This window comes from Suncus etruscus, chromosome 14 (assembly GCF_024139225.1).
Source record: "Suncus etruscus isolate mSunEtr1 chromosome 14, mSunEtr1.pri.cur, whole genome shotgun sequence".
NCBI classification, from domain to species: domain Eukaryota; kingdom Metazoa; phylum Chordata; class Mammalia; order Eulipotyphla; family Soricidae; genus Suncus; species Suncus etruscus.
In genome coordinates this window covers 9,749,741-9,772,066 of record NC_064861.1, presented here as the reverse complement: position 1 = coordinate 9,772,066, position 22,326 = coordinate 9,749,741, and the positions used below count along the sequence as shown (strand labels likewise).

Genomic DNA, 22,326 nt, shown 5'->3' with positions numbered 1-22,326 from the left:
AAGGGGAACAGTGGAAAGGGTCAAATTGATGGAGAACAGGTCTGAGTAGGATTCAAAGAATACAGTCACTCAAACAGGCAAGAAATAATGTGACTGATTCTGCAAGAGGCTAAATATCTCTCTCTACTGCTAAATCTTCCTGCAATTATTAGGGCAAAAACAGTTAAGAACTTTGATTAAATAAGGCTGATTCATTTGAATGGATTTTATCATTTAGATCATTGAACATAAAGTTACAGATGATAAGCAATGCATATACATAAGCCTCTTAATTCTAAATTTTGGGGGTAAAAAGTAGTGCGGATCATGTCAGTCAGAGGAATGTAGGCATAAAGTGTGCCCAGACTAGAAAATCCAGGAAGAAGAGGACTGTTTTCTCTCTAGAAACAACCATTTCATTCATGGAAAGGCAAAGAAACAAACAAACAAAAACAACAACAAAAATAATAGTAAAAAATATATTCTTGAGTTCAGGTTAACACACACAGACACACAGACACAGACACAGACACAGACACAGACACAGACACACACACACACACACACACACACACACACACACACACACACAAACATCTCCCAGAATTCATAAATGATTGAAAACCATTCTGAGATTTAGAGAAGCATCCACCACAGAGAGAAAACATGAGAATTTAGAGAAGCATCCACCATAGAAAGAAAACATGAGAGCCATAGATGGTATATTTAAAATTATATTTCTAGAAACAATAACCTAATTACTTTATTTGCTCAACTGCAATCTCTTTTATAAGGTGAATGAAAGGCGCGCGCGAGAGAGAGTTGAATGCGCTGAGCATATATGATATATGCTTGGTATGGGAGAGGGAGGGTTTGATACCCAGCACAGCATGGTCCCCTGAAGTCCTGATAGCTGCCAGCTATGGCCCAAACCAACTCCTACCTCCCTAAAGATAACTATATGGGGAAGGGCAATGAATAATTTTTTTCAAGTGAGTTACAACATATACGCATTACTACAACTAATAAAAATTTTAAATAAGGAATTTTGGATAAACACATCACTTAATTGAGTGGAAGAGTAAAAGCATGCAGAGTTGTAAGACAAAAACAAATAGTTGTCTAAATTTAGAACTTGGGCACCAATTAAAACACTGAAAAAAAAGAAAGAAAAGTTATTAGCATGAACATGTTTACTCTTAAGTACCCCTGCAACTCGGTCAGAGTTTTTAGTAAAAAAATGTGAACTGAGGCCAGAGCAAAACTACAAGGGTGAAGGCACTTACGTAGTTTGCAGACAACTTGGTCTGATCCCTGCACTGCATGTCGTATCACAGGGCAGCGCCCTCAAGACCCCTAAACACTGCAGGGGTGATCTGGTTAATGCCTGACACCACCACAAGATGGAGTAATTCTTGGACTCTTCCATCTACCTGTTTGTCCTTTTGGCTGAGAATTCTGAAAGCTTCTTTTTCCTCTATCCTCCTCCCCAAAAAGTATAGAGTTTCATTAAAACATGTGTAGCTTTCTACCTTGGTAGTAGATGGGAAGAAAGAAGAGAATCAATAACTGTAAAAATGGTCCCAGGAGCACAGAGAATTGAGCTAGTATTCTCAATCATGTGGATTACACTAGAAATTTTCCTTTAGAGTATGTATTTGGAGTGAGAATTTTTTAAGGACCTCAACTAACTTGAATGTATTGAAGCACTGCACTGTATTGTCAGTGCACCATTTTTCCTTTATTGACCAATATTATTTATTAATCTGATCAAATGTCAAACACCAATACACTTTTGAAAATAAGAATTTGATACTTGAAAAACAAAAGAAAAAAAAAAAAAGAATTTGATACTTGGCCAAAACTGTGCGGGCTGAATGGTTCAACCCCCCAGTTCAAGCCTAGCCAATAGAAATGTGAAGCCTATTTTTTGATGAATAGAATAATCCCATAGTCTGGTGTTTTCTTTTGATAAATGACTCTGTTTTTTAAGAAAATGGAATGAAAATAACACAGACTTTTTTATATTATAGAACATTTATATAGCTAGCTAAACTTTGTTAAGATAATCACACTCGGGGCCGGGCGGTGGCGCTGGAGGTAAGGTGCCTGCCTTGCCTGCGCTAGCCTAGGACGGACTGCGGTTTGATCCCCCGGCGTCCCATATGGTCCCCCAAGAAGCCAGGAGTAACTTCTGAGCGCATAGCCAGGAGTAACCCCTGAGCGTCACAGGGTGTGGCCCAAAAACCAAAAAAAAAAAAAAAAAAAAAAAAAAGATAATCACACTCTACTCTTTGACTTAATTATTGTCTCAGAAAAAGATCACATATCTCTTAAAATCCATGTAGTAAGAAGGCAAAGTCTGTGTGGTTGGGCCAAAGAACTAGAAACCATTTTATAGCTGGCAACTTAGTTTTTCAACAGAAGTAGTAAACTTGTTCCTGTAAATATGGGTGTTTTTTATTTTTAAACTAAATGGAAAGTCATTAGTGAAAGTTCAATTGAAAGTTTTGTCTTAGATAGACTGGGATTGGATTAAGCTGATTTATAATAATCACTCCCCACAGCAGGTTACAATGGAGCCTGATACCTATTTCATAGAATGATTTTGTTCTCCAGAAAAGGAGACATATATGACATTACAAACCACCCTTCTAGATCTTCCATGACATATTCCCGTGTGTTATCTTTCACACCACACCAAGAACTTAAAATTTTTTCTATGGAGTAGCAGGATAAAAACAGGAAACACCAGATCTATATCCTTGGTTAACAGGAGGCAAGGAGAACTAGTTTCCCACTGTGCTCTCCTCTGTTCCCTTCTGGGGTTTCTCCCTGACCATAGGGAACTTTTCTCCAGGCTCAGTGCCTTACAGAATCATAGTTCTAAACAATCCTTGACCTTCTCTGTTTGTGTGCACAGGCAGAAATGAGAAGGAGTATCCAAAATTAGTCCTGCGCACCGGACGTATTGCCTAGAGAAAAGGAAGCTCTGACCAAAATTACAGTACTGTGAGTCGCTGTCTGGAACATGTGAACATAGGATTGATTTCCAATATTCATTGGTACAGTCAAAATCCAAGAAGGATAGGTCATAAGATGTGCTTGACAAAATTGGAAGCAGCTTTTATTCAGGAATACATTCCTCAGGAAATTTGCTGACAAATCCCTAATGATTTTTTTCTAGTATCAGAAATGATCTCCTTAAAGAGCTATATTGGCTCTCAACAAAGGTAGGCATTGATGAAAAGGGATAGAGGCTATTTACTGTAATCTAATTTTAGATTAAATAAAGCAAGTCCTCCCTAAACGAGAGAAGGGCAAATGGATGGTAGCACCATATTCTGTAAGAATAAATTGACAAGAGTCCCAGAAGGAAGCATCAACTCAATAAACTGTGTGTGTGTCAGGTCATTCATTTTTGGTCACCATCATATATAATAATCATCTCACAAACAGTCCCGGCAATGCTTCCGAGGAAAAAATAGTGGCCATAAAGCAGATGGAGATTAAGGTAAGAAAATGCAGCTGTTAGGGCTGCCCTTCTTACCTCAGTGGCAGTGCTCTGATTTGCTCCATTTTCCAACAAATATTTGACAACATCGATGTGGTTCTCTTGGGCAGCCATGTATAAAGGAGTGAAGCCATTCTGAAATAAATAGTCAGACCTTCAGTCACTGTGAAATTCAAACCACTGAGGAATACCAACAAAGGGAAGGGTTGAAGAGGTGAAATATAGATATGTGAGTCACAAGTATATTTACATGATAAAACAAAACCAAAGTGAGATGATTCCCACCCACAATTCCTAAAAGCATAAGAAGAAAAAAGATAAAAGAACTATTTCCTGCTTTTTCCCTTTTGGAAAAGTCTGTGTGCTTGTTCTCTCTGTCTCTGTCTGTCTGTCTGTCTCTCTTTCCATTTCTCTAAGTAAATTTATTTCCGTAAAATAAGTTACTTCAAAAAAAGAAATATTTATCTTCTCTTATTTAAGATATAGAGCTAAAAATTCACATTTCTTATTACCTAACTGCTTAAAAAAGATATTTATAGCTTAATATCTATGTGGTTATTTAATATAGAGAATTTCATATATAACATCCATCTATACAAGTTAATGTTTGTATTATATTTGTGTAATGTTTTTCACATTTATCAATTCATCCAGTGGTCCTCAAACTATGGCCCGCAGGCCACATATTGTATTTGTATCCGTTTTGTTTCTTCATTGCAAAATAAGATATATGCAGCGTGCATAAGAATTCGTTCATGGGCCCGGAGAGATAGCACAGCGGTGTTTGCCTTGCAAGCAGCTGATCCAGGACCTAAGGTGATTGGTTCGAATCCTGGTGTCCCATATGGTCCACCGTGCCTGCCAGGAGCTATTTCTGAGCAGACAGCCAGGAGTAACCCCTGAGCACCGCCGGGTGTGGCCCAAAAAAACAAACAAACAAAAAAAATTCGTTCATAAGTTTTGTTTTTACTATAGTCAGACCCTCCAATGGTCTGAGGGACAGTGAACTGGCCCCCTGTTTAAAAAGTTTGAGGACCCCTGATACAGACCACCATTATCTTGCATATACATAGCTTAGAGAACATCCTTAAAGATATGTTAATTTTGGGGTTTTTTTGGGGGGTTGGGTCACACCTGGGGGCACTCAGGGATTACTTCTGGCTCTGAGCTCAGAAATTGCTCCTGGTAGGCTCAGGGGACCATATGGGATGCCAGAATTCAAACCAACATCTGTCCTGGGTCGGCTGCATGCAAGGCAAATGCCCTACCACTGTGCTATCTCTCTGGGACCTAAAGATATAAATTAGTAATAATGCCAGAATAGACCAAAGAGACTATAAAGTATGATTAAAATATTTTAATCTATTTAGTTAATTAATCAATTTTTTATTTTTGGCTCAAATCAAGATTGTAAATAAGGATGGAGCCAGGACCTAAGAACACTAAAAAAGCATCCAAATTCATCATACAGTCTTTAGTCATCAGGTTGTTTATCAGGTCATTTAAATCTATCATTCAGTGCTCTCATTGAGCTAACAAGATGTATATCAAAGATATATTTTTTAAGAAAATTCATTTTGATAGTCTATCATTTACTTATTCTCAAATCCATTCATGTGAATATTTGCTAATATCACAGCCACCTGTTCTAACCCTAAAGCCGGGGTCTCAAACTCAAGGCCCGCAGGCCGCAAATGGCCCTCCATACAACATTTTGTGGCCCTGCCCTAGAGGAATCTTTTTTTGTTTTGTTTTGTTTTAGTTGTTTGGGTCATACCCCCCAATGTTCAAGGCTTACTACTGACTTTGCACTCAAGGATCACCTAGATTTTGCCTCCTGCGGCCCCCAGGATCACCTAGATTTTGCCTCCTGCGGCCCCCAGGGCCTAAAGATATATCAGACAGACATAAGCATGGGCTATACTAATAACATCATACAGCCACGTACTGTTTTTAATGAAGAGTTTTGTTGTGAGTTTAAAACACAGCTTAAATTAACAAAATTTCCTTTCAGTAAATCATCTGTAGTTTGTGATACCTCATGGGGGAGACACTTAATTATATATATATATATATATATTTGGGATATATTGATTCGTAAGACACCCCCCAGCAATGCTCAGGAGACCCTGGCTCTCTGTTCAGGGATCGTTCCTGGTAGTGCTCAGGGAAGCAGGTGAAGTGATAGGGATGGAACCCAATCAGCAACATGCAAGACAAGTGACTTCATACCTGCTCCTTGGCCCCACTCTTGAAAGTACTTTTTTAATAAAAATTGTCAAATATTCATAAGCTCTCAAAACCCAATAAAATCAAGTCCGAGTCTTAAATACAGTTGATTCCCTTAAAAAGTCCATGTAGTAAGGAGGAGAAATAAAAACAAAGATTAAGCCAGGGATTTTGAAAAAACTTAATACTGAAATAGATGTTATTGAAAATAGCCCCATCCACCAAAAATAGTCTACAAAAAAAAATAATAACTTTACAGTTTGATGATAAAGAAAAGCCTGCAAGAGGAATGACCCAGCAGTTTTGCTGATTTCAGGAATAACTTGAGAGAATTCACGGTCACACACATCTCCTAGTCAATGAACCCTAGCACAACACAAAGAAACACCACACTACAAGGGTGACAAGGGGAAACAATGCAGGCCAACACCATGCATAGAAAATGAATATGGCAGCTCTGATGACCGAACCACCTATTTAGCCTCTCATATAAGTTGTTTATATTTATATTTATATATTTTTTTGTTTTGGGGCTAGACCCGGTTATGTTCAGGGGTTACTCCTGGTTATGCACTCAGAAATCACTCCTGGCTTGGGGGACCATATGGAATGCCAGGGGATCTGTCTGTCTGATCTGTCTGTCCTAGGTTAGCGCATGCAAGGCAAATGCCCTACAATTTGTGCCACTGCCCTGGCCCTATCAGATAAGTTGTTTAGAGAAGAAATATAGAGGATCCTCATAGAAATCAAAGTGTTGCAAGCCCTTAAGATGGGCTTGGATGGTGGAGATGGAGGCCTTTGTCCTTAAGCCCCGGCCACATGGCTCCATCCCCCCATTAACCGGCAGGTCATCATCTTCAGGTGGTCTCGGCGGGAATCAGACTCACTCTGACAGGCTTCAGGAAGTATCAGCTTTATTCATACCCTATCCACCACATATGTGGCCAATCTTAACCATTCACGCATGCTATCCTTAGCTTGCCCTGCGTCTTAATTTCTTTCAGCCATCTTTCCTCTGACCTCCATGCTGGCAGACCCTAATCCCTTGGGTCAAAGGCCTTATCTAACCTTCCCAAGACTCCTCCCAGGAATGGGCAGGGTCTTGCAGGTAAAGTTACATGTAATGTCCACCCAAGACACCTCCCAGAAATGGGCGGGTCTTGCAGGTAGTTATACCTAAATCCAGGGTGGAGTCACATCAAAGCATGGATCGAGCTGAATGAATCACAAATAAGAATCAAGAGAATATGAAGAGAGAAATCCCAAAACTTCCGACTGAAATAACAAGTCTGAAAAACTTAGTAGGCAAAATGAAAACCTCACTGGAAAGCATCTCCAACAGAGTAACAGCAGCTGAGGACCAAATCAGTGAGCTGGAAGAGGAGATGCATAACAACTCCAAACAACAGAAAGGATTAGAAAAGAGCCTTGAAGCAAATGACCAGACAATGGAAAAAATACTCAAAGAATTTGAACAGACAAAAATAGAAGTCTTTGATAAACTCAACTGAAACAACATAAGGCACAACTTGCTAGTCACAGACCATATTTTGAAAAACAAAGTGAACAGGTGAAATCTTGTGTGTTTTAAGAACACTAAAGAAATGGTCGAAGTATATATTAAGGACCAAAAAAGGGTATGCTAGTGAAGATGGTTGAAAAGATGACTAGGTGGGAATGAGACTCACCAACAACAAGTTCAAGCAGGGATACAGGAAGAAAAGGAAAGTGTTGGGGCATGAACTGGTGAGATCATACAGGAGTGAAGGGACTTGTCTTGCATGCAACAGACAGTCACTATCAGCAGTCACTCCTGAGCAGAGAGTCAGGAACAGCCTCTTAGCACCAATGAGTGGAGCACAAAAAAAAAAAAAAAAAAACAAGCACGAAGGGGCTGGATCGGTAGCACAGCAGTCGGATGTTTGCTTGCACATGGCGAACCCTAGATTGATAGTGGTTCGAATCCCAGCATCCCATATGGTCCCCTGAGCCTGCCAGGAGCAATTTCTGAGCACAGAGCCAGGAGTAACCCCTGAGGGCCCCTGGCTGTGACCACCACCACCACCCCCCAAAAAAAAACTTAAGCATGAAGTACACTTAATATTAAAAAAATAATTCTTAAGCAATTCATCTAGCACATGTGATTTCCAAGCTAAGGGTAAACTCTTAGGTCACTTAATTTATCAAACATAAACTAAAAGGTGAAAGTGATTATGAAAGTTTCAAGTGTGGTATAAATTAATACCACTGTAAACTGCTCAGTAATTTATTTGTTCTGACATTAAGTTCTATGCTGCTAAGCTTGTTCTATATATTTCAGTAATTAACTGCACTTTATATGACCCAGCAATTCTACTTCTTAGCTTCTATCCCTCAAACATAAAACAGTAATTTAAAAAGATCTCTGCACACATGTATTCATTGCAGCTTTTAAATAACCAAGATCTTGAAACAAGTGCCCAGCAACAGCTGAATGAATTAAGAAATTGTGGCATACATACATCATAGAATATGACTTGGCTATAAGAAAGAGAAAATCCTGCAATTTGCTGCTATTTACCTAAACTGTTTTCTTAAAACATGAACACTATTATAAATAGCACTAATTTAATAATGAGATTAAACCATTTTTAATTGCCCCTTTTTCCTAGATGAAAAGAAAAGTTGAATTTGAAAGGAAACTCAAAGAAAGAAAATTTTAAGCCCAAGATCACGTGCACACCACGGCGTGGCCAGTTACAGAGATCAGGAAGGGTCAGCAGATAAACATGGACATCAGGAGAGGCTGGAGTAATTGTAAAGGAGGAAGGGTGTTTGCCTTGCACATGGCCAACCTGGATTCAATTCATGGTATCTGGGAATATGGTCCCCTGAGCACCACCAGGAGTGATTTCTGAGTGCAGAGCCAGGAGTAAAACCTGAACACCTTTGTATGTGGCAAAACAACAACAATCAAACAACAGCAGGCATATCAGACAAGAGATCCTCAGACATAAACCTTCAGCCTTTCATCTCCTCTCCCAGGTCTTAACTTTCTGAGAGACTTCAATGCTTAACACACAGTGGTACTGAATAAAAATTGCTAAAAGCTAGGTGAATAACACAGAAAAGAATCCCAGCTCTTATTTATCCTTGAATGGCCTAAAAATTTCTAAAAAAAATTCATTGACCCTGCTCCTTTTATTGTCATTTTTGTGGGGGTCATTCCTGGAAATACTCAGGGAGGGCAGACTACTTAGTACTAGGAACTAAACTCTAGGCTCCCACATGCAAAGCTCTTTGACCCATCTTCCTGGCTCCCTGTCAAAGGAGGAACTTACTTCCTTTTACCCTTGACCATAGACCACTGTAGTCATTTGCTTCCAGTACACTGATGATGATGACATATGATGGGCTAAAACTTCAAGGTAGGGGTTCAAAATCATAGGCCAGAGAGATTGTAAAGAGGGAAAGCCCTGCACACCATCAGCCCCAGTTTAATCACAGACAGGATACATGGAGCCCTGAGTCCTGCCAAGAGTAAGCCTGGAGCATTGCTGGGTGTAGCCCCAATATCAAAATCAATTCATGAATAAAACCACTTCCCCATATCCTTGCTCATTCCTGGCGCAGCTGTTCTGGAGGAAATGAGAAGCCATGCTGTGGTGAAATGCAAGCAGTGGTGGCGAAACTTGGGTGAGAGCATCTGAGACCTCTCACTGGCAACTAGCAGGAACTTGCCAAGGATGGAAAAGCACCCTGAAGGGGAGAAGGCAGCCTCCAGCTCAGGAATGTCTTCCATGGCTCAGACCTAATCAATAGCTTTATTCACGTTTCTAGAGGGGGCTGAGCTATAACTGCACAGCTATGTCGCTAATAGGTTCCCGATGAGAAATTGCAAAGACAATAAACGTTTTTGACCATTTAAGACCCTGTGTGCTGGAATAGTTTGTTACAGAGTAATAACCAACAAGATTAGTGTCCACAAATCAGCACCTGGTTTACCCTGACAACTAAATCCATCTTCTACACCGCTGCTGTTCACCTCCAGAAAGGAATTTATATCCTGTTATATTCAAAACTTCTAAACTCATAACGTTTCTGTTTTTACTGGAAGCAAAAGGTAGATTATTTTATTTCTAGATTTTCAATGTATCACCAAAGTGGAGAATCTTATTCGAGACGACGTAAATGGCTCAGCCTCGCAGTTTGAGACTAATCGTGCAAGAGATGCAAGTGATGTTCAGGGAATTCAAGGGTATTCTAGTCATTGGGGTGAAAATTCTAGTGCCCTTGAGAGAGAGTGGGCCAGGTCTCCATTCTGTAGAAACCACAGCAGCCTTACCCACACCCCACAGCCACCGCCATTCAAATGACTCCACATAATCTCTGCAGAAATGACAAGTTGATGAAATTTCCAGGTACATATATTTTGGAATGCATGGTCATGTGACACCTCCTATTTCCACAAGACTGACAGACTAGTTGGAGCATAGAAAATTAATGAGAAAGTAGCACAGAAGCCAACCAGTCTCAATTAGCAAGAACATAACACTTCTAGAAGGCTCAACTAAAAACAATCAGCTCAATGACTTAATAACCATTGTGAGATATGACTACTATCATAAACTTGCCTTTACTGATTATTTTTGATAATTCCACTTACCATTTCATTGTAACAAGCAATATAAACTAAGTTATTTTGTACCTGCTAATGAGGGTGGGTGAGAAACTGGAGTCATTAGTGAAAGAAAGGTCACATTGGTGGTGAAGTTGCAGTTGGAACACTGAATGCCCCCAAAACTGTGATGAACAACTCTGAAAACCCTGATGTTCAGATATAGTTTAAAAAAAAAAAAAAGGATCTTATTTGAGAATAAATCACTAAGAAATTTTCAATGTGGGCCCGGAGGGATAGCACAGCGGCATTTGCCTTGCAAGCAGCCGATCCAGGACCAAAAGGTGGTTGGTTCAAATCCCAGTGTCCCATAAGGTCCCCCCGTGCCTGCCAGGAGCTATTTCTGAGCAGACAGCCAGGAGTAACTCCTGAGCAATGCCGGGTGTGGCCCAAAAAACCAAAAGAAAGAGGGAGGAAGGAAAGAAGGAAGGAAGGAAGGAAGGAAGGAAGGAAGGAAGGAAGGAAGGAAGGAAGGAAGGAAGGAAGGAAGGAAGGAAGGAAGGAAGGAAGGAAGGAAGGAAGGAAGAAATTTTCAATGTACAGAGTTCAAAGAAAACCTTAACTTACCATATTTATTCGAGTATAAATGCACCCATGTATAACGTGCACCCCTAATTTTCTATTAAAAATCGGTATAAAATTGTTTCATACCAAGCATTGTAATTGGCAAAAAAAAATGTTGTTGAACGCGTGCGACCATGATAAAAATCATTTACTGACAACATAAACTGGTATAAGCACAAAACCGAAATAAAATGACCAGTAACAATATTTATTTAAGGGCCCGGAGAGATAGCACAGCAGCGTTTGCCTTGCAAGCAGCCGATCCAAGACCCAAGGTGGTTGGTTTGAATCCCGGTGTCCCATATGGTCCCCCGTGCCTGCCAGGAGCTATTTCTGAGCAGACAGCCAGGAGTAACCCCTGAGCACCGGGTGTGGCCCAAAAACCAAAAACCAAAAAACCGAAAAAACAATATTTATTTAAAATGCTTCCAAGTCAGATTCATCATCAGATACACTAAAGAGTTGTTCCCATTCTTCTCGAGTTAACTTTTCATCAGTGTCCCAGTTGGCAGGAACATCTGTTTCTCCAGTTTCTTGGCTTTCTTCTGAGTCTGAATTCCACAGCAGGTCGTCTTCTGTGCCGTCCATTGGATTGGTGACGCCTGTCTTCAAAAAACTCTTGATGATCATTTATTTTGGTATATCTTCCCATGATGTTTTAACCAAACCAGGGTGTCACGAGAGATAGGCCAGCCCAGAAAAGGCGCAGTGCGAACCCACAATTGGCCTGAGCCCTCATTGGACCGGCCGCCACTGCCACCCCACCCCAGCCCTCGTTTATAATGCGCACCCAAACTTTGATTTCTTTTTCGGTAGAAAATTGTGGGCATTATACTCAAATAAATACGGTATAACCATAAAGACACAGGTGTAATGGTTTACACAGAAATACTGACTTGCATTTCCTCATTATAAAAATATTTCGGCCCCCGCCACCCTGTGCCCCCCCCCAGAGTGGCTGCAGGGGCCCGGAGCTGCTCCAACTGGAGAGCAGGGACCCCTGCGCTCGTGACCACGCCGGCGCCCAGGGTGAATGCATTCCACTGGAGCCCTTCCACGTGGGCACTCGGAGAAATCCGCACAGCCAACTTGTTGGCACAGTGACCACACCACCCATCGCCTCACTTTCCAGGCCCCAGAGTTCACCCCACCCGACCCGAGCTTAGACAGAGGAGGGCATTCCCTAGTACTTAGTGGGCCAGAGTCACCTGCCCCGCTGGGACAGGTGGGACGAATAGACTGGGTGAGCTTGGGCCTGCCGCCTGGACCTTTAGGTAACCTAGAGCAACCTAGCCCCGAGCCCCAGAGTGGACCTGAGACCCCCCCAAGGGCTGAGAGCAGCTACCGGGAGGGCTGGACTGGGGGAATTTCTTCTGTGGAAACTCGGAGGAGCAGAGCTTCATTGACTCCCAGATAAGGGAGGGAACAGAGGGTTAGGCTCAACAGCGCCCGCAACCAGTGTGGCCAGGGGCGGAACTACACCTGTTGACAGGAATAAAGAGGAAGGCTGACTTTCAGGTAGTAGAGGAGGGGAGAAACAGCTAGGCTCAACAGTGCCCTCCACTATTGTGGTCAGGAGAGGGCCAGTACTAGCTGCCAACAAAAGGGCAAAACAACTAACCAGGCCACATAAAGAGCACAGGAGGAACCAAACCTCAGCGAGTTCACCCAAAAGTCCCTCTAGAACCACCCTCAGGGAAGGAACCCATTCCCACACCACAGGGGATCAAAACAGGCGGAATTTAGAAGCACAGCACTCTAAAGCACACCATTAAATACAAAGAAATATGCATAAATCAAGGAGAACCCCAATACCTGGAGATATGGTGACAAACCCTAGCAAGTTTCCAAGTCCACCAAAACGCACAGATCCATGCGAAGAAAACCTAAAAACAGCCATGAGGAAGGAAATGCAAGAATTAATAAAAAGAAATGAGAGAAACCCTAGCTACCGAGTATAAGAAATCTATGGATGAACGAATCAGCCAAATTAAAGAAGAAATGTTAAAGAACATGAGAGATTCCATACAAAAAGAAGTGAAGGAATTAAAAGACAAAGTAACAAGCCTTACAAGCAGAAACACAGAATTGGAGAAACACATTCAAGAACTCGAAGGAAAACTGCAAACAAAAAATGATCAAGAAACCAACAAAGAAATAAAGGGCAAAGCACTGGAATGAATAGTCCAGTATCTAATGAACAAGGACAAAAGAAACAATCTAAGAATTGTGGGTATACCAGAAGGAGAGGAAATAGGGAAAGGGGAAGAACAAGTAGTCAGAGAGATAATAACAGAGAACTTCCCCACCCTCTGGAAAGAAACCTCAATGCCAATACAGGAATTAAAAAGAGTTCCCAATAAGATAGACCCTAATAAACAAACACCAAGACATATAGTAATCCAATTGGCAAAAAACAAAGAGAAACAGGAACTCCTTAAAGCAATAAGAAAGAAAAGAAACCTCAAGTACCAAGGTAGGGACATAAGAATCAAACCAGATCTCCCATTCGAAATAATTCAAGCAAGAAGACAGTGGAATGACATATTTAAAACGACTGAATGAAAGAAATTTCCAAACTAGGGTCTAATACCCAGCAAAACTTTCATTCATATGGGAGGATAGACTAAAAACATTCTCAAACAAGAACAAACTTGAACTATTTGTGCAAACAAAACCGATCCTAAACGATTTACTCAGAGACAATTACACAATCCAAACCCCCGATTGTAACAAAAACCACCCTACACAACACAACTGCACAACAATCCTCTCTCTCAATAATCTCCCGAAATGTTAACGGACTAAACTCTCCAATTAAAAGACACATAGTAGAGAACTGGATTAGGAAAAATAAACCGGACTTCTGCTGTCTGCAAGAAACACACCTACAGATACAGGATAAGCACAGGCTTAGAATAAAAGGATGGAAAGTAATTATTCAGGTCAATGGAAAACAAAAAAGAGCAGGGACAGCCATTCTTATATCAGACCAAAATGCATTCAACCTCAAGAAAGTGATCAGAGACAAAGAGGATCACTACTTACTGATCAGGGGAACATTAGATCAAGAAACACTAACCCTGGTCAATATCTATGCACCTAATGTAGAGTCAGCAAAATATGTGAGGCAACTACTGGCAAACCTGGAGAAACGCATGAAGGGAAATGTGATAATAGTAGGGGACCTCAATACTCCACTATCACCACTGGACAGATCCACCAAACAGAAAAATAGCAAAGAAATAAGAGCTCTGAATGAAAAATTAGAAGATTTAGGGCTAATAGACCTATATAGAGCCCTCCATCCCCAGAAAGCAGAATACACATTCCACTCAAGCCCACATGGAACCTTCTCCAGAATAGACCATGTATTAGGATACAAAGCCAACCTATATAAGACCACAAAGGTAAGGATCATTAGAAGTACCCTCTCAGATCACTACGCAACAGAGCTCAAAATTGAGGTCAAGAAGAAGCAATGGAGGAAAACTAATACCTGGAGATTAAACAACATGCTGCTCAACAACAGCTGGATCAAAGAACAACTCAAGGAAGAAATAAAAAGATTCCTTGAGACAAATGACAATGGAGAGACAACATGTCAAAATTTATGGGACACAGCAACAGCAGTAATTAGGGGGAAACTCATAGCAATACAGGCCCATGTCAAGAAACAGGAAAATAACAAAACCAACAGTTTAAAAGATCACCTCAAAGAATTGGAACAACAGCAACAGAGAAATCCAACCACAACCAGAAGGCAAGAAATAATAAAAAACCAGAGCAGAAATAAACAACATAGAAACTAAGAAAACAATACAAAAAAATCAATGAGACCAGGAGTTGGTTTTTCGAAAAAATAAACAAGATAGACAAACCACTGGCAAAACTCACCAAAAAAAAGAGGGAAAACACCCAAATCAGTAAGATCACAAATGAAAGGGGAGATATTACAACAGAACCTCAAGAAATACAACATATCATGAGATCATATTATGAACAACTATACTCAATTAGGCTAGAAAAACCAGTAGAAATTGACAGATTCTTGGAAAAACACCCTCTTCCAAGACTGGAAAAGGAAGATCTAGAAAGCCTAAACAGACCAATCACCGCAGAGGAAATTGAAGATGTAATTAAAAAACTTCCTAAGAACAAAAGCCCAGGCCCAGATGGATTTACAGGTGAATTCTATCAAACATTTCAAGAAGAGTTACTACCACTTTTCCATAGGCTCTTCCAAACCATAGAAAAAACAGGAATCCTCCCCAACTCCTTTTATGAGGCTAATATCACACTCATTCCCAAAGAAGGCAAAGACACTACCAAAAAAGAAAACTACAGACCAATCTCACCAATGAACATAGATGCAAAGATACTCAATAAAAACTTAGCAAACCGAATCCAGCACTTCATCAAAAAGATCATACATCACGATCAAGTGGGATTCATACCAGGAATGCAAGGTTGGTTCAACATACGCAAATCAATCAACATTATACATCACGTCAACAACATGAAAGACAAAAACCACATGATCATATCAATCGATGCAGAGAAGGCGTTCGACAAAATCCAACATCCTTTCATGTTAAAGACACTCAGCAAAATAGGGTTAGAAGGAACCTTCCTCAAAATAGTTACAGCTATTTATGAAAAGCCTACAGCCAACATTATACTTAATGGCGAGAAACTAGAAGCATTCCCATTAAAGTCAGGAACTAGGCAAGGCTGTCCACTCTCTCCACTCTTATTCAATATAACCTTAGAAGTCCTAGCAATAGCAATCCGACAAGAGAAGGGAATCAAAGGAATTCAAATTGGGAAAGAGGAACACAAACTATCTCTATTTGCCAACGATATGATGATATACATCGAAAACCCTAAAGTGTCCACAGTAAAACTCCTAGAAACAATTAACCAATAGAGCAAAGTGGCTGGATACAAAGTCAATACACAAAAGACAGTAGCGTTTCTATATACAAACAACGAAGTTGAGGAGAGAGAGATTAAAAATACAATTCCATTTAAGATAGTATCAAAAAATATCAAATATCTAGGAATCAATCTTACAAGAGAAGTGAAAGACCTTTACCAGGGAAACTTCAAAACACTTCAAAAAGAAATTGAAGATGATCTAAAGAAATGGAAGAACATCCCATGCACATGGATAGGTAGAATTAACATAGTCAAAATGATTATCCTACCCAAACTTCTATATAGATTTAATGCAATCCCTATCCAAATCCAGACACCATTCTTTAAAGAAATAGAACAATCAATCACAAAATTCATCTGGAACCACAAAAGAGCCAGGATAGCCAAACACATACTGAAAAACAAAAAGCTGGGAGGCATCTCCTTACCTAACTTGAAACTATACTATAAAGCCATAGTAATCAAAACAGCATGGTACTGGAACAGAGACAGGACCTCAGACCAGTGGGTCAGAACAGAATTCCCAGACATAAACCCCCAGATATACAGCCAACTAATATTTGATAAAAGAGGCAAGAATCTGAAATGGAACAAAGAAAGCCTATTCAACAAATGGTGTTGGTACAACTGGAAAACCACATGTACGAAAGACAAAATCGACCCATACCTCACCCCTTATACAAAAGTTAACTCAAAATGGATCAAAGACCTTGAAATCAGACCCGAATCTATAAAGTTTATCGAGAATAAAATAGGCAGAACACTCGAAGACCTATATATCAAAAAGGTCTTTGAGAAAGGAGCACCAATGGCAAGAACGTTAGCAGCAAATATAAACAAATGGGACTACATCAAACTAAAAAGCTTCTGCATGGCGAAAGAAACCCTACTTAACGCCAGAAGACAGTTAACAGAATGGGAAAAAATCTTTTCACTTGACATATCAGATAAAGGGCTGATATCTAGAACATACAAAGCACTCAGAAAGCTGAGCCCCCCAAAACCAAATAAAGCCATAAAAAAAATGGGGAGATGAAATGAATAGACACTTCTCTGAGGAAGACAGAAGGATGGCCAACAAATACATGAAAACATGCTCACCTGGAGAGTGCTCAAAGAACTCAGAATTGAGCTGCCATTTGACCCAGCAATTGCTCTCCTAGGCATATACCCCCAAGATGGAAGGACATTCATTCCAAAATATGTATGCACCCCACTATTTATCACAGCACTCAGTATAATAGCCAAATCTTGGAACCAACCTTGATGTCCAACAACAGATGAATGGATCATTAAGATGTGGTACATATACACAATGGAATATTACATGGCAGTCAGAAATGATACAATCACAGACTTTGCAGCAACGTGGATGGACCTAGATCATGTTATGTTAAACGAAGTAAGTCAGAAGACAAAAGATAAACACAGAATGGTAGCACTATTCTGAAACACCTAGAACATATATTTTATACACAACTAATACCTAACAATCAAATAACAGGGTTTAACAGGGTAGAAACTCCGAACACTGTAATAGTCAACATATACGTGGGAGCAGTGTCCAAAATACATGAAAAAGGAACAATGCAAAATCTTGACTACACATTATACCACAAAGAAAACAACAACAACAGAAATAGCAGCATAGGGAGAACAGGTACGTAATCAGACTTCTACAACAAAGGCCCACAATAATCCTTTAGAGATCGTATACAGGAACACAAGTATAGAACACCACGGGAAATCACTGACTGCAATGGCAGCATACCATAACACTATGTTTTAATGCCTTTATCTTACTATATTTTAAATAACCTCTCAGCTTTTCTGTCCACAGGAGCCCTTGGATACAAAGGGCAGGCAAACTAAGATGGCAACTCGGGATACCACACGAGATACCATACCTTGCTTGCACTAGGAGATGGCCACGAGAAAACCCTCTAACATACACTTTGTCTCTAGGTTATACCTTCTTTTAGGAATTGAAGCACGTGGCCAGTTAGACCACCGAAGCAGTACCTGCGACGTACAGACTTAAACTACAGGCTTTATTCATCGAAGACATTCAACCAAACCAGCATTCCCTTACTATTCTCCTCTCTTCTCACTACTTTTTTTTCTTCTTCATTTTTCTCTTTTCTATTCTTCTCTTTACATTTTCCCCCTTTCTCTTCTCCCTTTCTTTCTAAGGTATTTTCTCTTTTCTCTCCCTTCATACCCCTTCCATATTCCTTCCCCTTTCTCCCCTCCGGAAATCCAACTATCCCTTCACCCCTCAATCCCATCCAGATCTCCCACCATATTAAAACTCTTCACCCTCAGTCCCTAATCTATTAGGCATCAAGATCGACCTCCTACCCAATGAACCAGTACCCAGCACCCAGGCGAGGGGACACCCAGTCGAACCCACACCTCGTCTCCTGCAAGAAAAGACAGCCGACTCCCCTGCGGACTCATGCTGCGAGGCCCTCCCTACCAACTCCCCCTAACGTGGACTGTTTCTTGAAACCGGACCTAGGGCCAAAAATATCCCCAATGCAAGAACTCTTCCAGGACCTCCCTGCCGCAAATTTTTACCAATCTGAAGAAGGTCAGGGGGAGTGATAGGAAGATACCTGGGAACCCACACACCACAAGAAAAACCCAAAAGACAATGGGAAAAACTGTACTTCCAACATAGGCATAAGACCTGTCATACACCACCTCTTTACCTGCTCTCCCCCAAATGTAAGGTAGTCTTTAGCACCACTTTGGTCCTTTAAAAACTTCGCTAACTCATTTTATATCTTTTTTTTTCCTTTTTTTTTAAATTTATTTATTCATTTTTTTAAATGTCTGTCCTACATATACATTTGTGAGCACATACATTTTGATTTCCTTTTTTTTTTTTTAATCATTTTTGGGTATGTGACCTGTTTTTGTTATCCCCTCTGTCCACCCCCAAATACACCAACAATATAATGTAGCACCATTTCCCACTGCAAAGGCACACTAAATAAAGGGGAAATCTTACATATAAAAACAAAGAGCTCTTATCTACTAGAGATAGGAACTCATAGTTATTTACAATACAGGGATATCTCCTACCTTGAAAATATGTCATGTGGAATCAACTTAGACCTCAGGTGATTAGATACCATTCATCCAGCCTTGAACCCTGGATCCCAGACATAGAAACGGCACAGCTCTTCACAACAGCTGCAGGAAACAAATTCCATCCGAGAGAGCCTTAATACTGCGGGGTCAACAACAAGGGCCAGCTCTAACATGATATCCTGACAACGAGGAAAATGTGAACAACTTGACCTTAGAGCAGATTAGCCTACCTTACCAGCTAAAGACAAGACAAAACCAGAAGACTTGGCACCCTTTGGTAGGTCCAAAAACCAAGATCGCGATTTACAGTTGACTGTCTGCTAGAACCACGACCAGACTGCATACATCTTGGGACCAATAAAAAAGCCCTAGTTTAGGGTTTGAACTATGACCTGCACAATAATCATGATCCCCAGTCCCAAAGGTCCGGCAGAGACAATTGTAACGGAATGGGGCTTCTAGAAGCACAAAGAAAGACGCTATCCTAGGTGCCATCCTAGGTTCAGTGCAAAGACCAAGATCACCAACCACAGAAGATGGATTAAAATGACACTGAGGTAACAGAACCTCTAGAACCACAAAGACTGACTTCATCATAAGTCCCACCTCAGGATCTGCGCAGATACTGAGACCTCTAAACACAGAGCTCTGATTGTATCACCCTGGACAGAGCAGAAGTCTTCCACACACCACAAATACACCACCGGGAGAGTAAATGATCCTGAGCAAAGTCTAGGATTGATCCCATGACAGTATACTCCAAGGACAGAGAAATCCCATATTTCTTAGGCCAAGTGAATTCCTTTTCGAATGACCCCAATATTTACTGTGCCAGGGCAGGAGGGAAAAAACAAAAATACAAAAAGCACAAAAACTTGATTATTTTATATATATATTTTACCTTCATTTATTATTGTTATTATTATTTTTATTTACCTATCTATTTTGGTCGATTTCTCTGTTTGGGTGTGATTATTGAAATTGTTGTACCCAATTATACTTATTTTTTTCTCTTCCTTTCTTTTCTTTCGTTATGTGCTATGCCATGCTTCTTATTACAGGACCATGGCGTGTTTTTTGTTTGTTTGTTTGTTTTTGTTTGTTTTTTGTTTGTTTTGTTTTGTTCTTTGTTTGTTTTTTGTGGTGCTTAACGATATAGCCAGAGTCCTCACTGGATATTTGACACTTCTTTTGGTACTGTTGGAGTGTTTCACATTCTTTTTCTCCTTCATCTCCCAAATCGATGATGAGAGCCTCTAGAAGGATTCCGCCCATTTTCGGGGCATTAGACTCTTACCCCAGTTTATTTATTTTCTCTTTTTCAGGCAAAACCACGCAACGTGAACTAGCTAGTCCTGCCTCCAGTTAGAGGGGGAAATAAGGGAGGCATCAAGACCAAACAGGTGCAAGACTACTAAGTAGTAGGTTAGATACAGAGGGGACCAAATATTCTAGCCGCCCTGGGGGTGAGGGAAGAGGAAATGGGAGGTAGGACAAAAACGGAGGTGTAGGGAGGACAATTTGGTGATGGGAATCCCCCCTGATTTTGTGTAAATATGTACCTAAAATATTATTGTCAACAATATGTAAGCCACTATGATCAAAATAAAAATTATATTAAAAAAATATTTCTAGGGCCAGAGCGATAGCACAGCAGTAGGGCATTTGCCTTGCATGCAGTCAATCCAGGGTGGACCTCAGTTTGATCCCCAGCGTCCCATTGGGTCCCCTGAGCCAGGGGTGATTTCTGAGTGCATAGCCAGGAGTAATCCCTGAGGGTCACTGGGTGTGGCCCAAAAACAAAAAACAAAATCAAAAAGATATTTCTAATTCATTTACTCACTTTATGGAGGGATCTGGAAACATAGCTTGTTTTTGAGTATTAAAATACCCTCACTGAGAGCATGTTTCAGTATTCAAACTTGATAGAGGGTTAGAGTAATGACAGCAAAAAAAAAAAAAAAAAAAACAAACCCAAAACCAGTTTTAAGATCTTAATGTTAGTTATCACTACAACATGTGCTAATAAAACTATGTTTGAGGCCAGAGCAATAGTGCAGCAGTAGGGCATGTTTGCCTTGCCACATGGCTGACCCAGGATGGACCCATTTTGATCCCCGACACCCCAAGCCAGGAGAGATTTCTGAGTACAAAGCCAGGGGTAATCCCTGAGTGTCATTGGGTGTGGCCCCCCAAAAAAACAAAAACAAAAAAATAAAATAAAACTATGCTCAAGTAAGAACCACCAGTGGTACAAATGGCATCAACCTAATAAATAAAAAAAAAATCTTAGTATTTAACTATTATATGGCTTTGAATATTTTCCTCAAGTCGTAAGTGAAGCATTCAAATAATTCGAATAATATGTAAATTCTGCCCATGTTGGACTAGTATTATAAATACCCTTCAAAATATTATTAAATCTAAAAATTCAGAATAGAAGGTCCAACATGACTGCTCTGTTTGATATTGACTAAGTGACAGAGACGCTCATCAGAATTTTTCCAGTCCAAATCTGCAGGGAAACCAGTTTTTAAACCTTGCTGTGGCATATAGAGGCTGTCCAGGATCCTTTTAGTAGAATGGTACATTTTCAGTGCATCACCAAAACCCAAAGACAAAGCAGCTTAGGTACTCTGTTTATCATCCCAACTACTATATATTCATCATCCCAACTACTATTATGCATAATAGATGCATACATAATATGTATCTCTCCTCTGCATGGCTTGAAGAGAGGTAAGGCTGAGCAGCATCTCCAAATGATCATCCAGTTTTAAGGTCATGATGATTCAAGTGGGTTCCCTAAATACATCATAAACACACAGCTGCAAAGAATGTGAATCCCTGAATGCTAATTATAGCCACAAATAAGGATTATTATGTGTATTCTGGGGTGTAGTTTGGGCGGAAGAACAAAAGAGAACAGGCTGGCATAGCCATTTAAGGCAGTGGGTCAGAAGCAGAGTTGGGGTTTCAGAAGATCTAATGTGATAGCTGCTTGCCAGGGGCAGTACTTCAAGGCTCATATGGGTAAATTGGAGGTTGAAGATAGCCCCAGGTTGGCCAGGCCTCTTGTCTCATCAACACCTCGATGCTATTAGCTTCTCTTTCTAGATAAAACTCAGGCTAATGCTATATCCACAAAAGGTGTGAGTAGAACAATCAGCCACCCTGAGTCCTTCACATTGATCTCAGGGATCTCATCTCTGTTGAACTAAAGCAATTGCTTCAGAAGAAACTTTTGCTGATTCATTCATCTTGAGTTCTCTTTAATCCATTCCCTGGAGATGAGCAGTACATGGTAATGCAAGTTTCCATGGAGAATGTCCATCTATCCATA

At 40.4% G+C, this 22,326-nt stretch overlaps 1 protein-coding gene across 1 annotated transcript in view; it reads right to left on the bottom strand.

Annotated features, from left to right (window-relative positions):
* The window catches only part of ANK2 (ankyrin 2), a 274,592-nt gene that overhangs the window by 157,095 nt on the left and 95,171 nt on the right, over window positions 1-22,326 (bottom strand). The window contains 1 exon segment of the mRNA XM_049786554.1: window positions 3,530-3,628. Within this exon segment, the coding sequence (XP_049642511.1) occupies window positions 3,530-3,628 (99 nt within the window).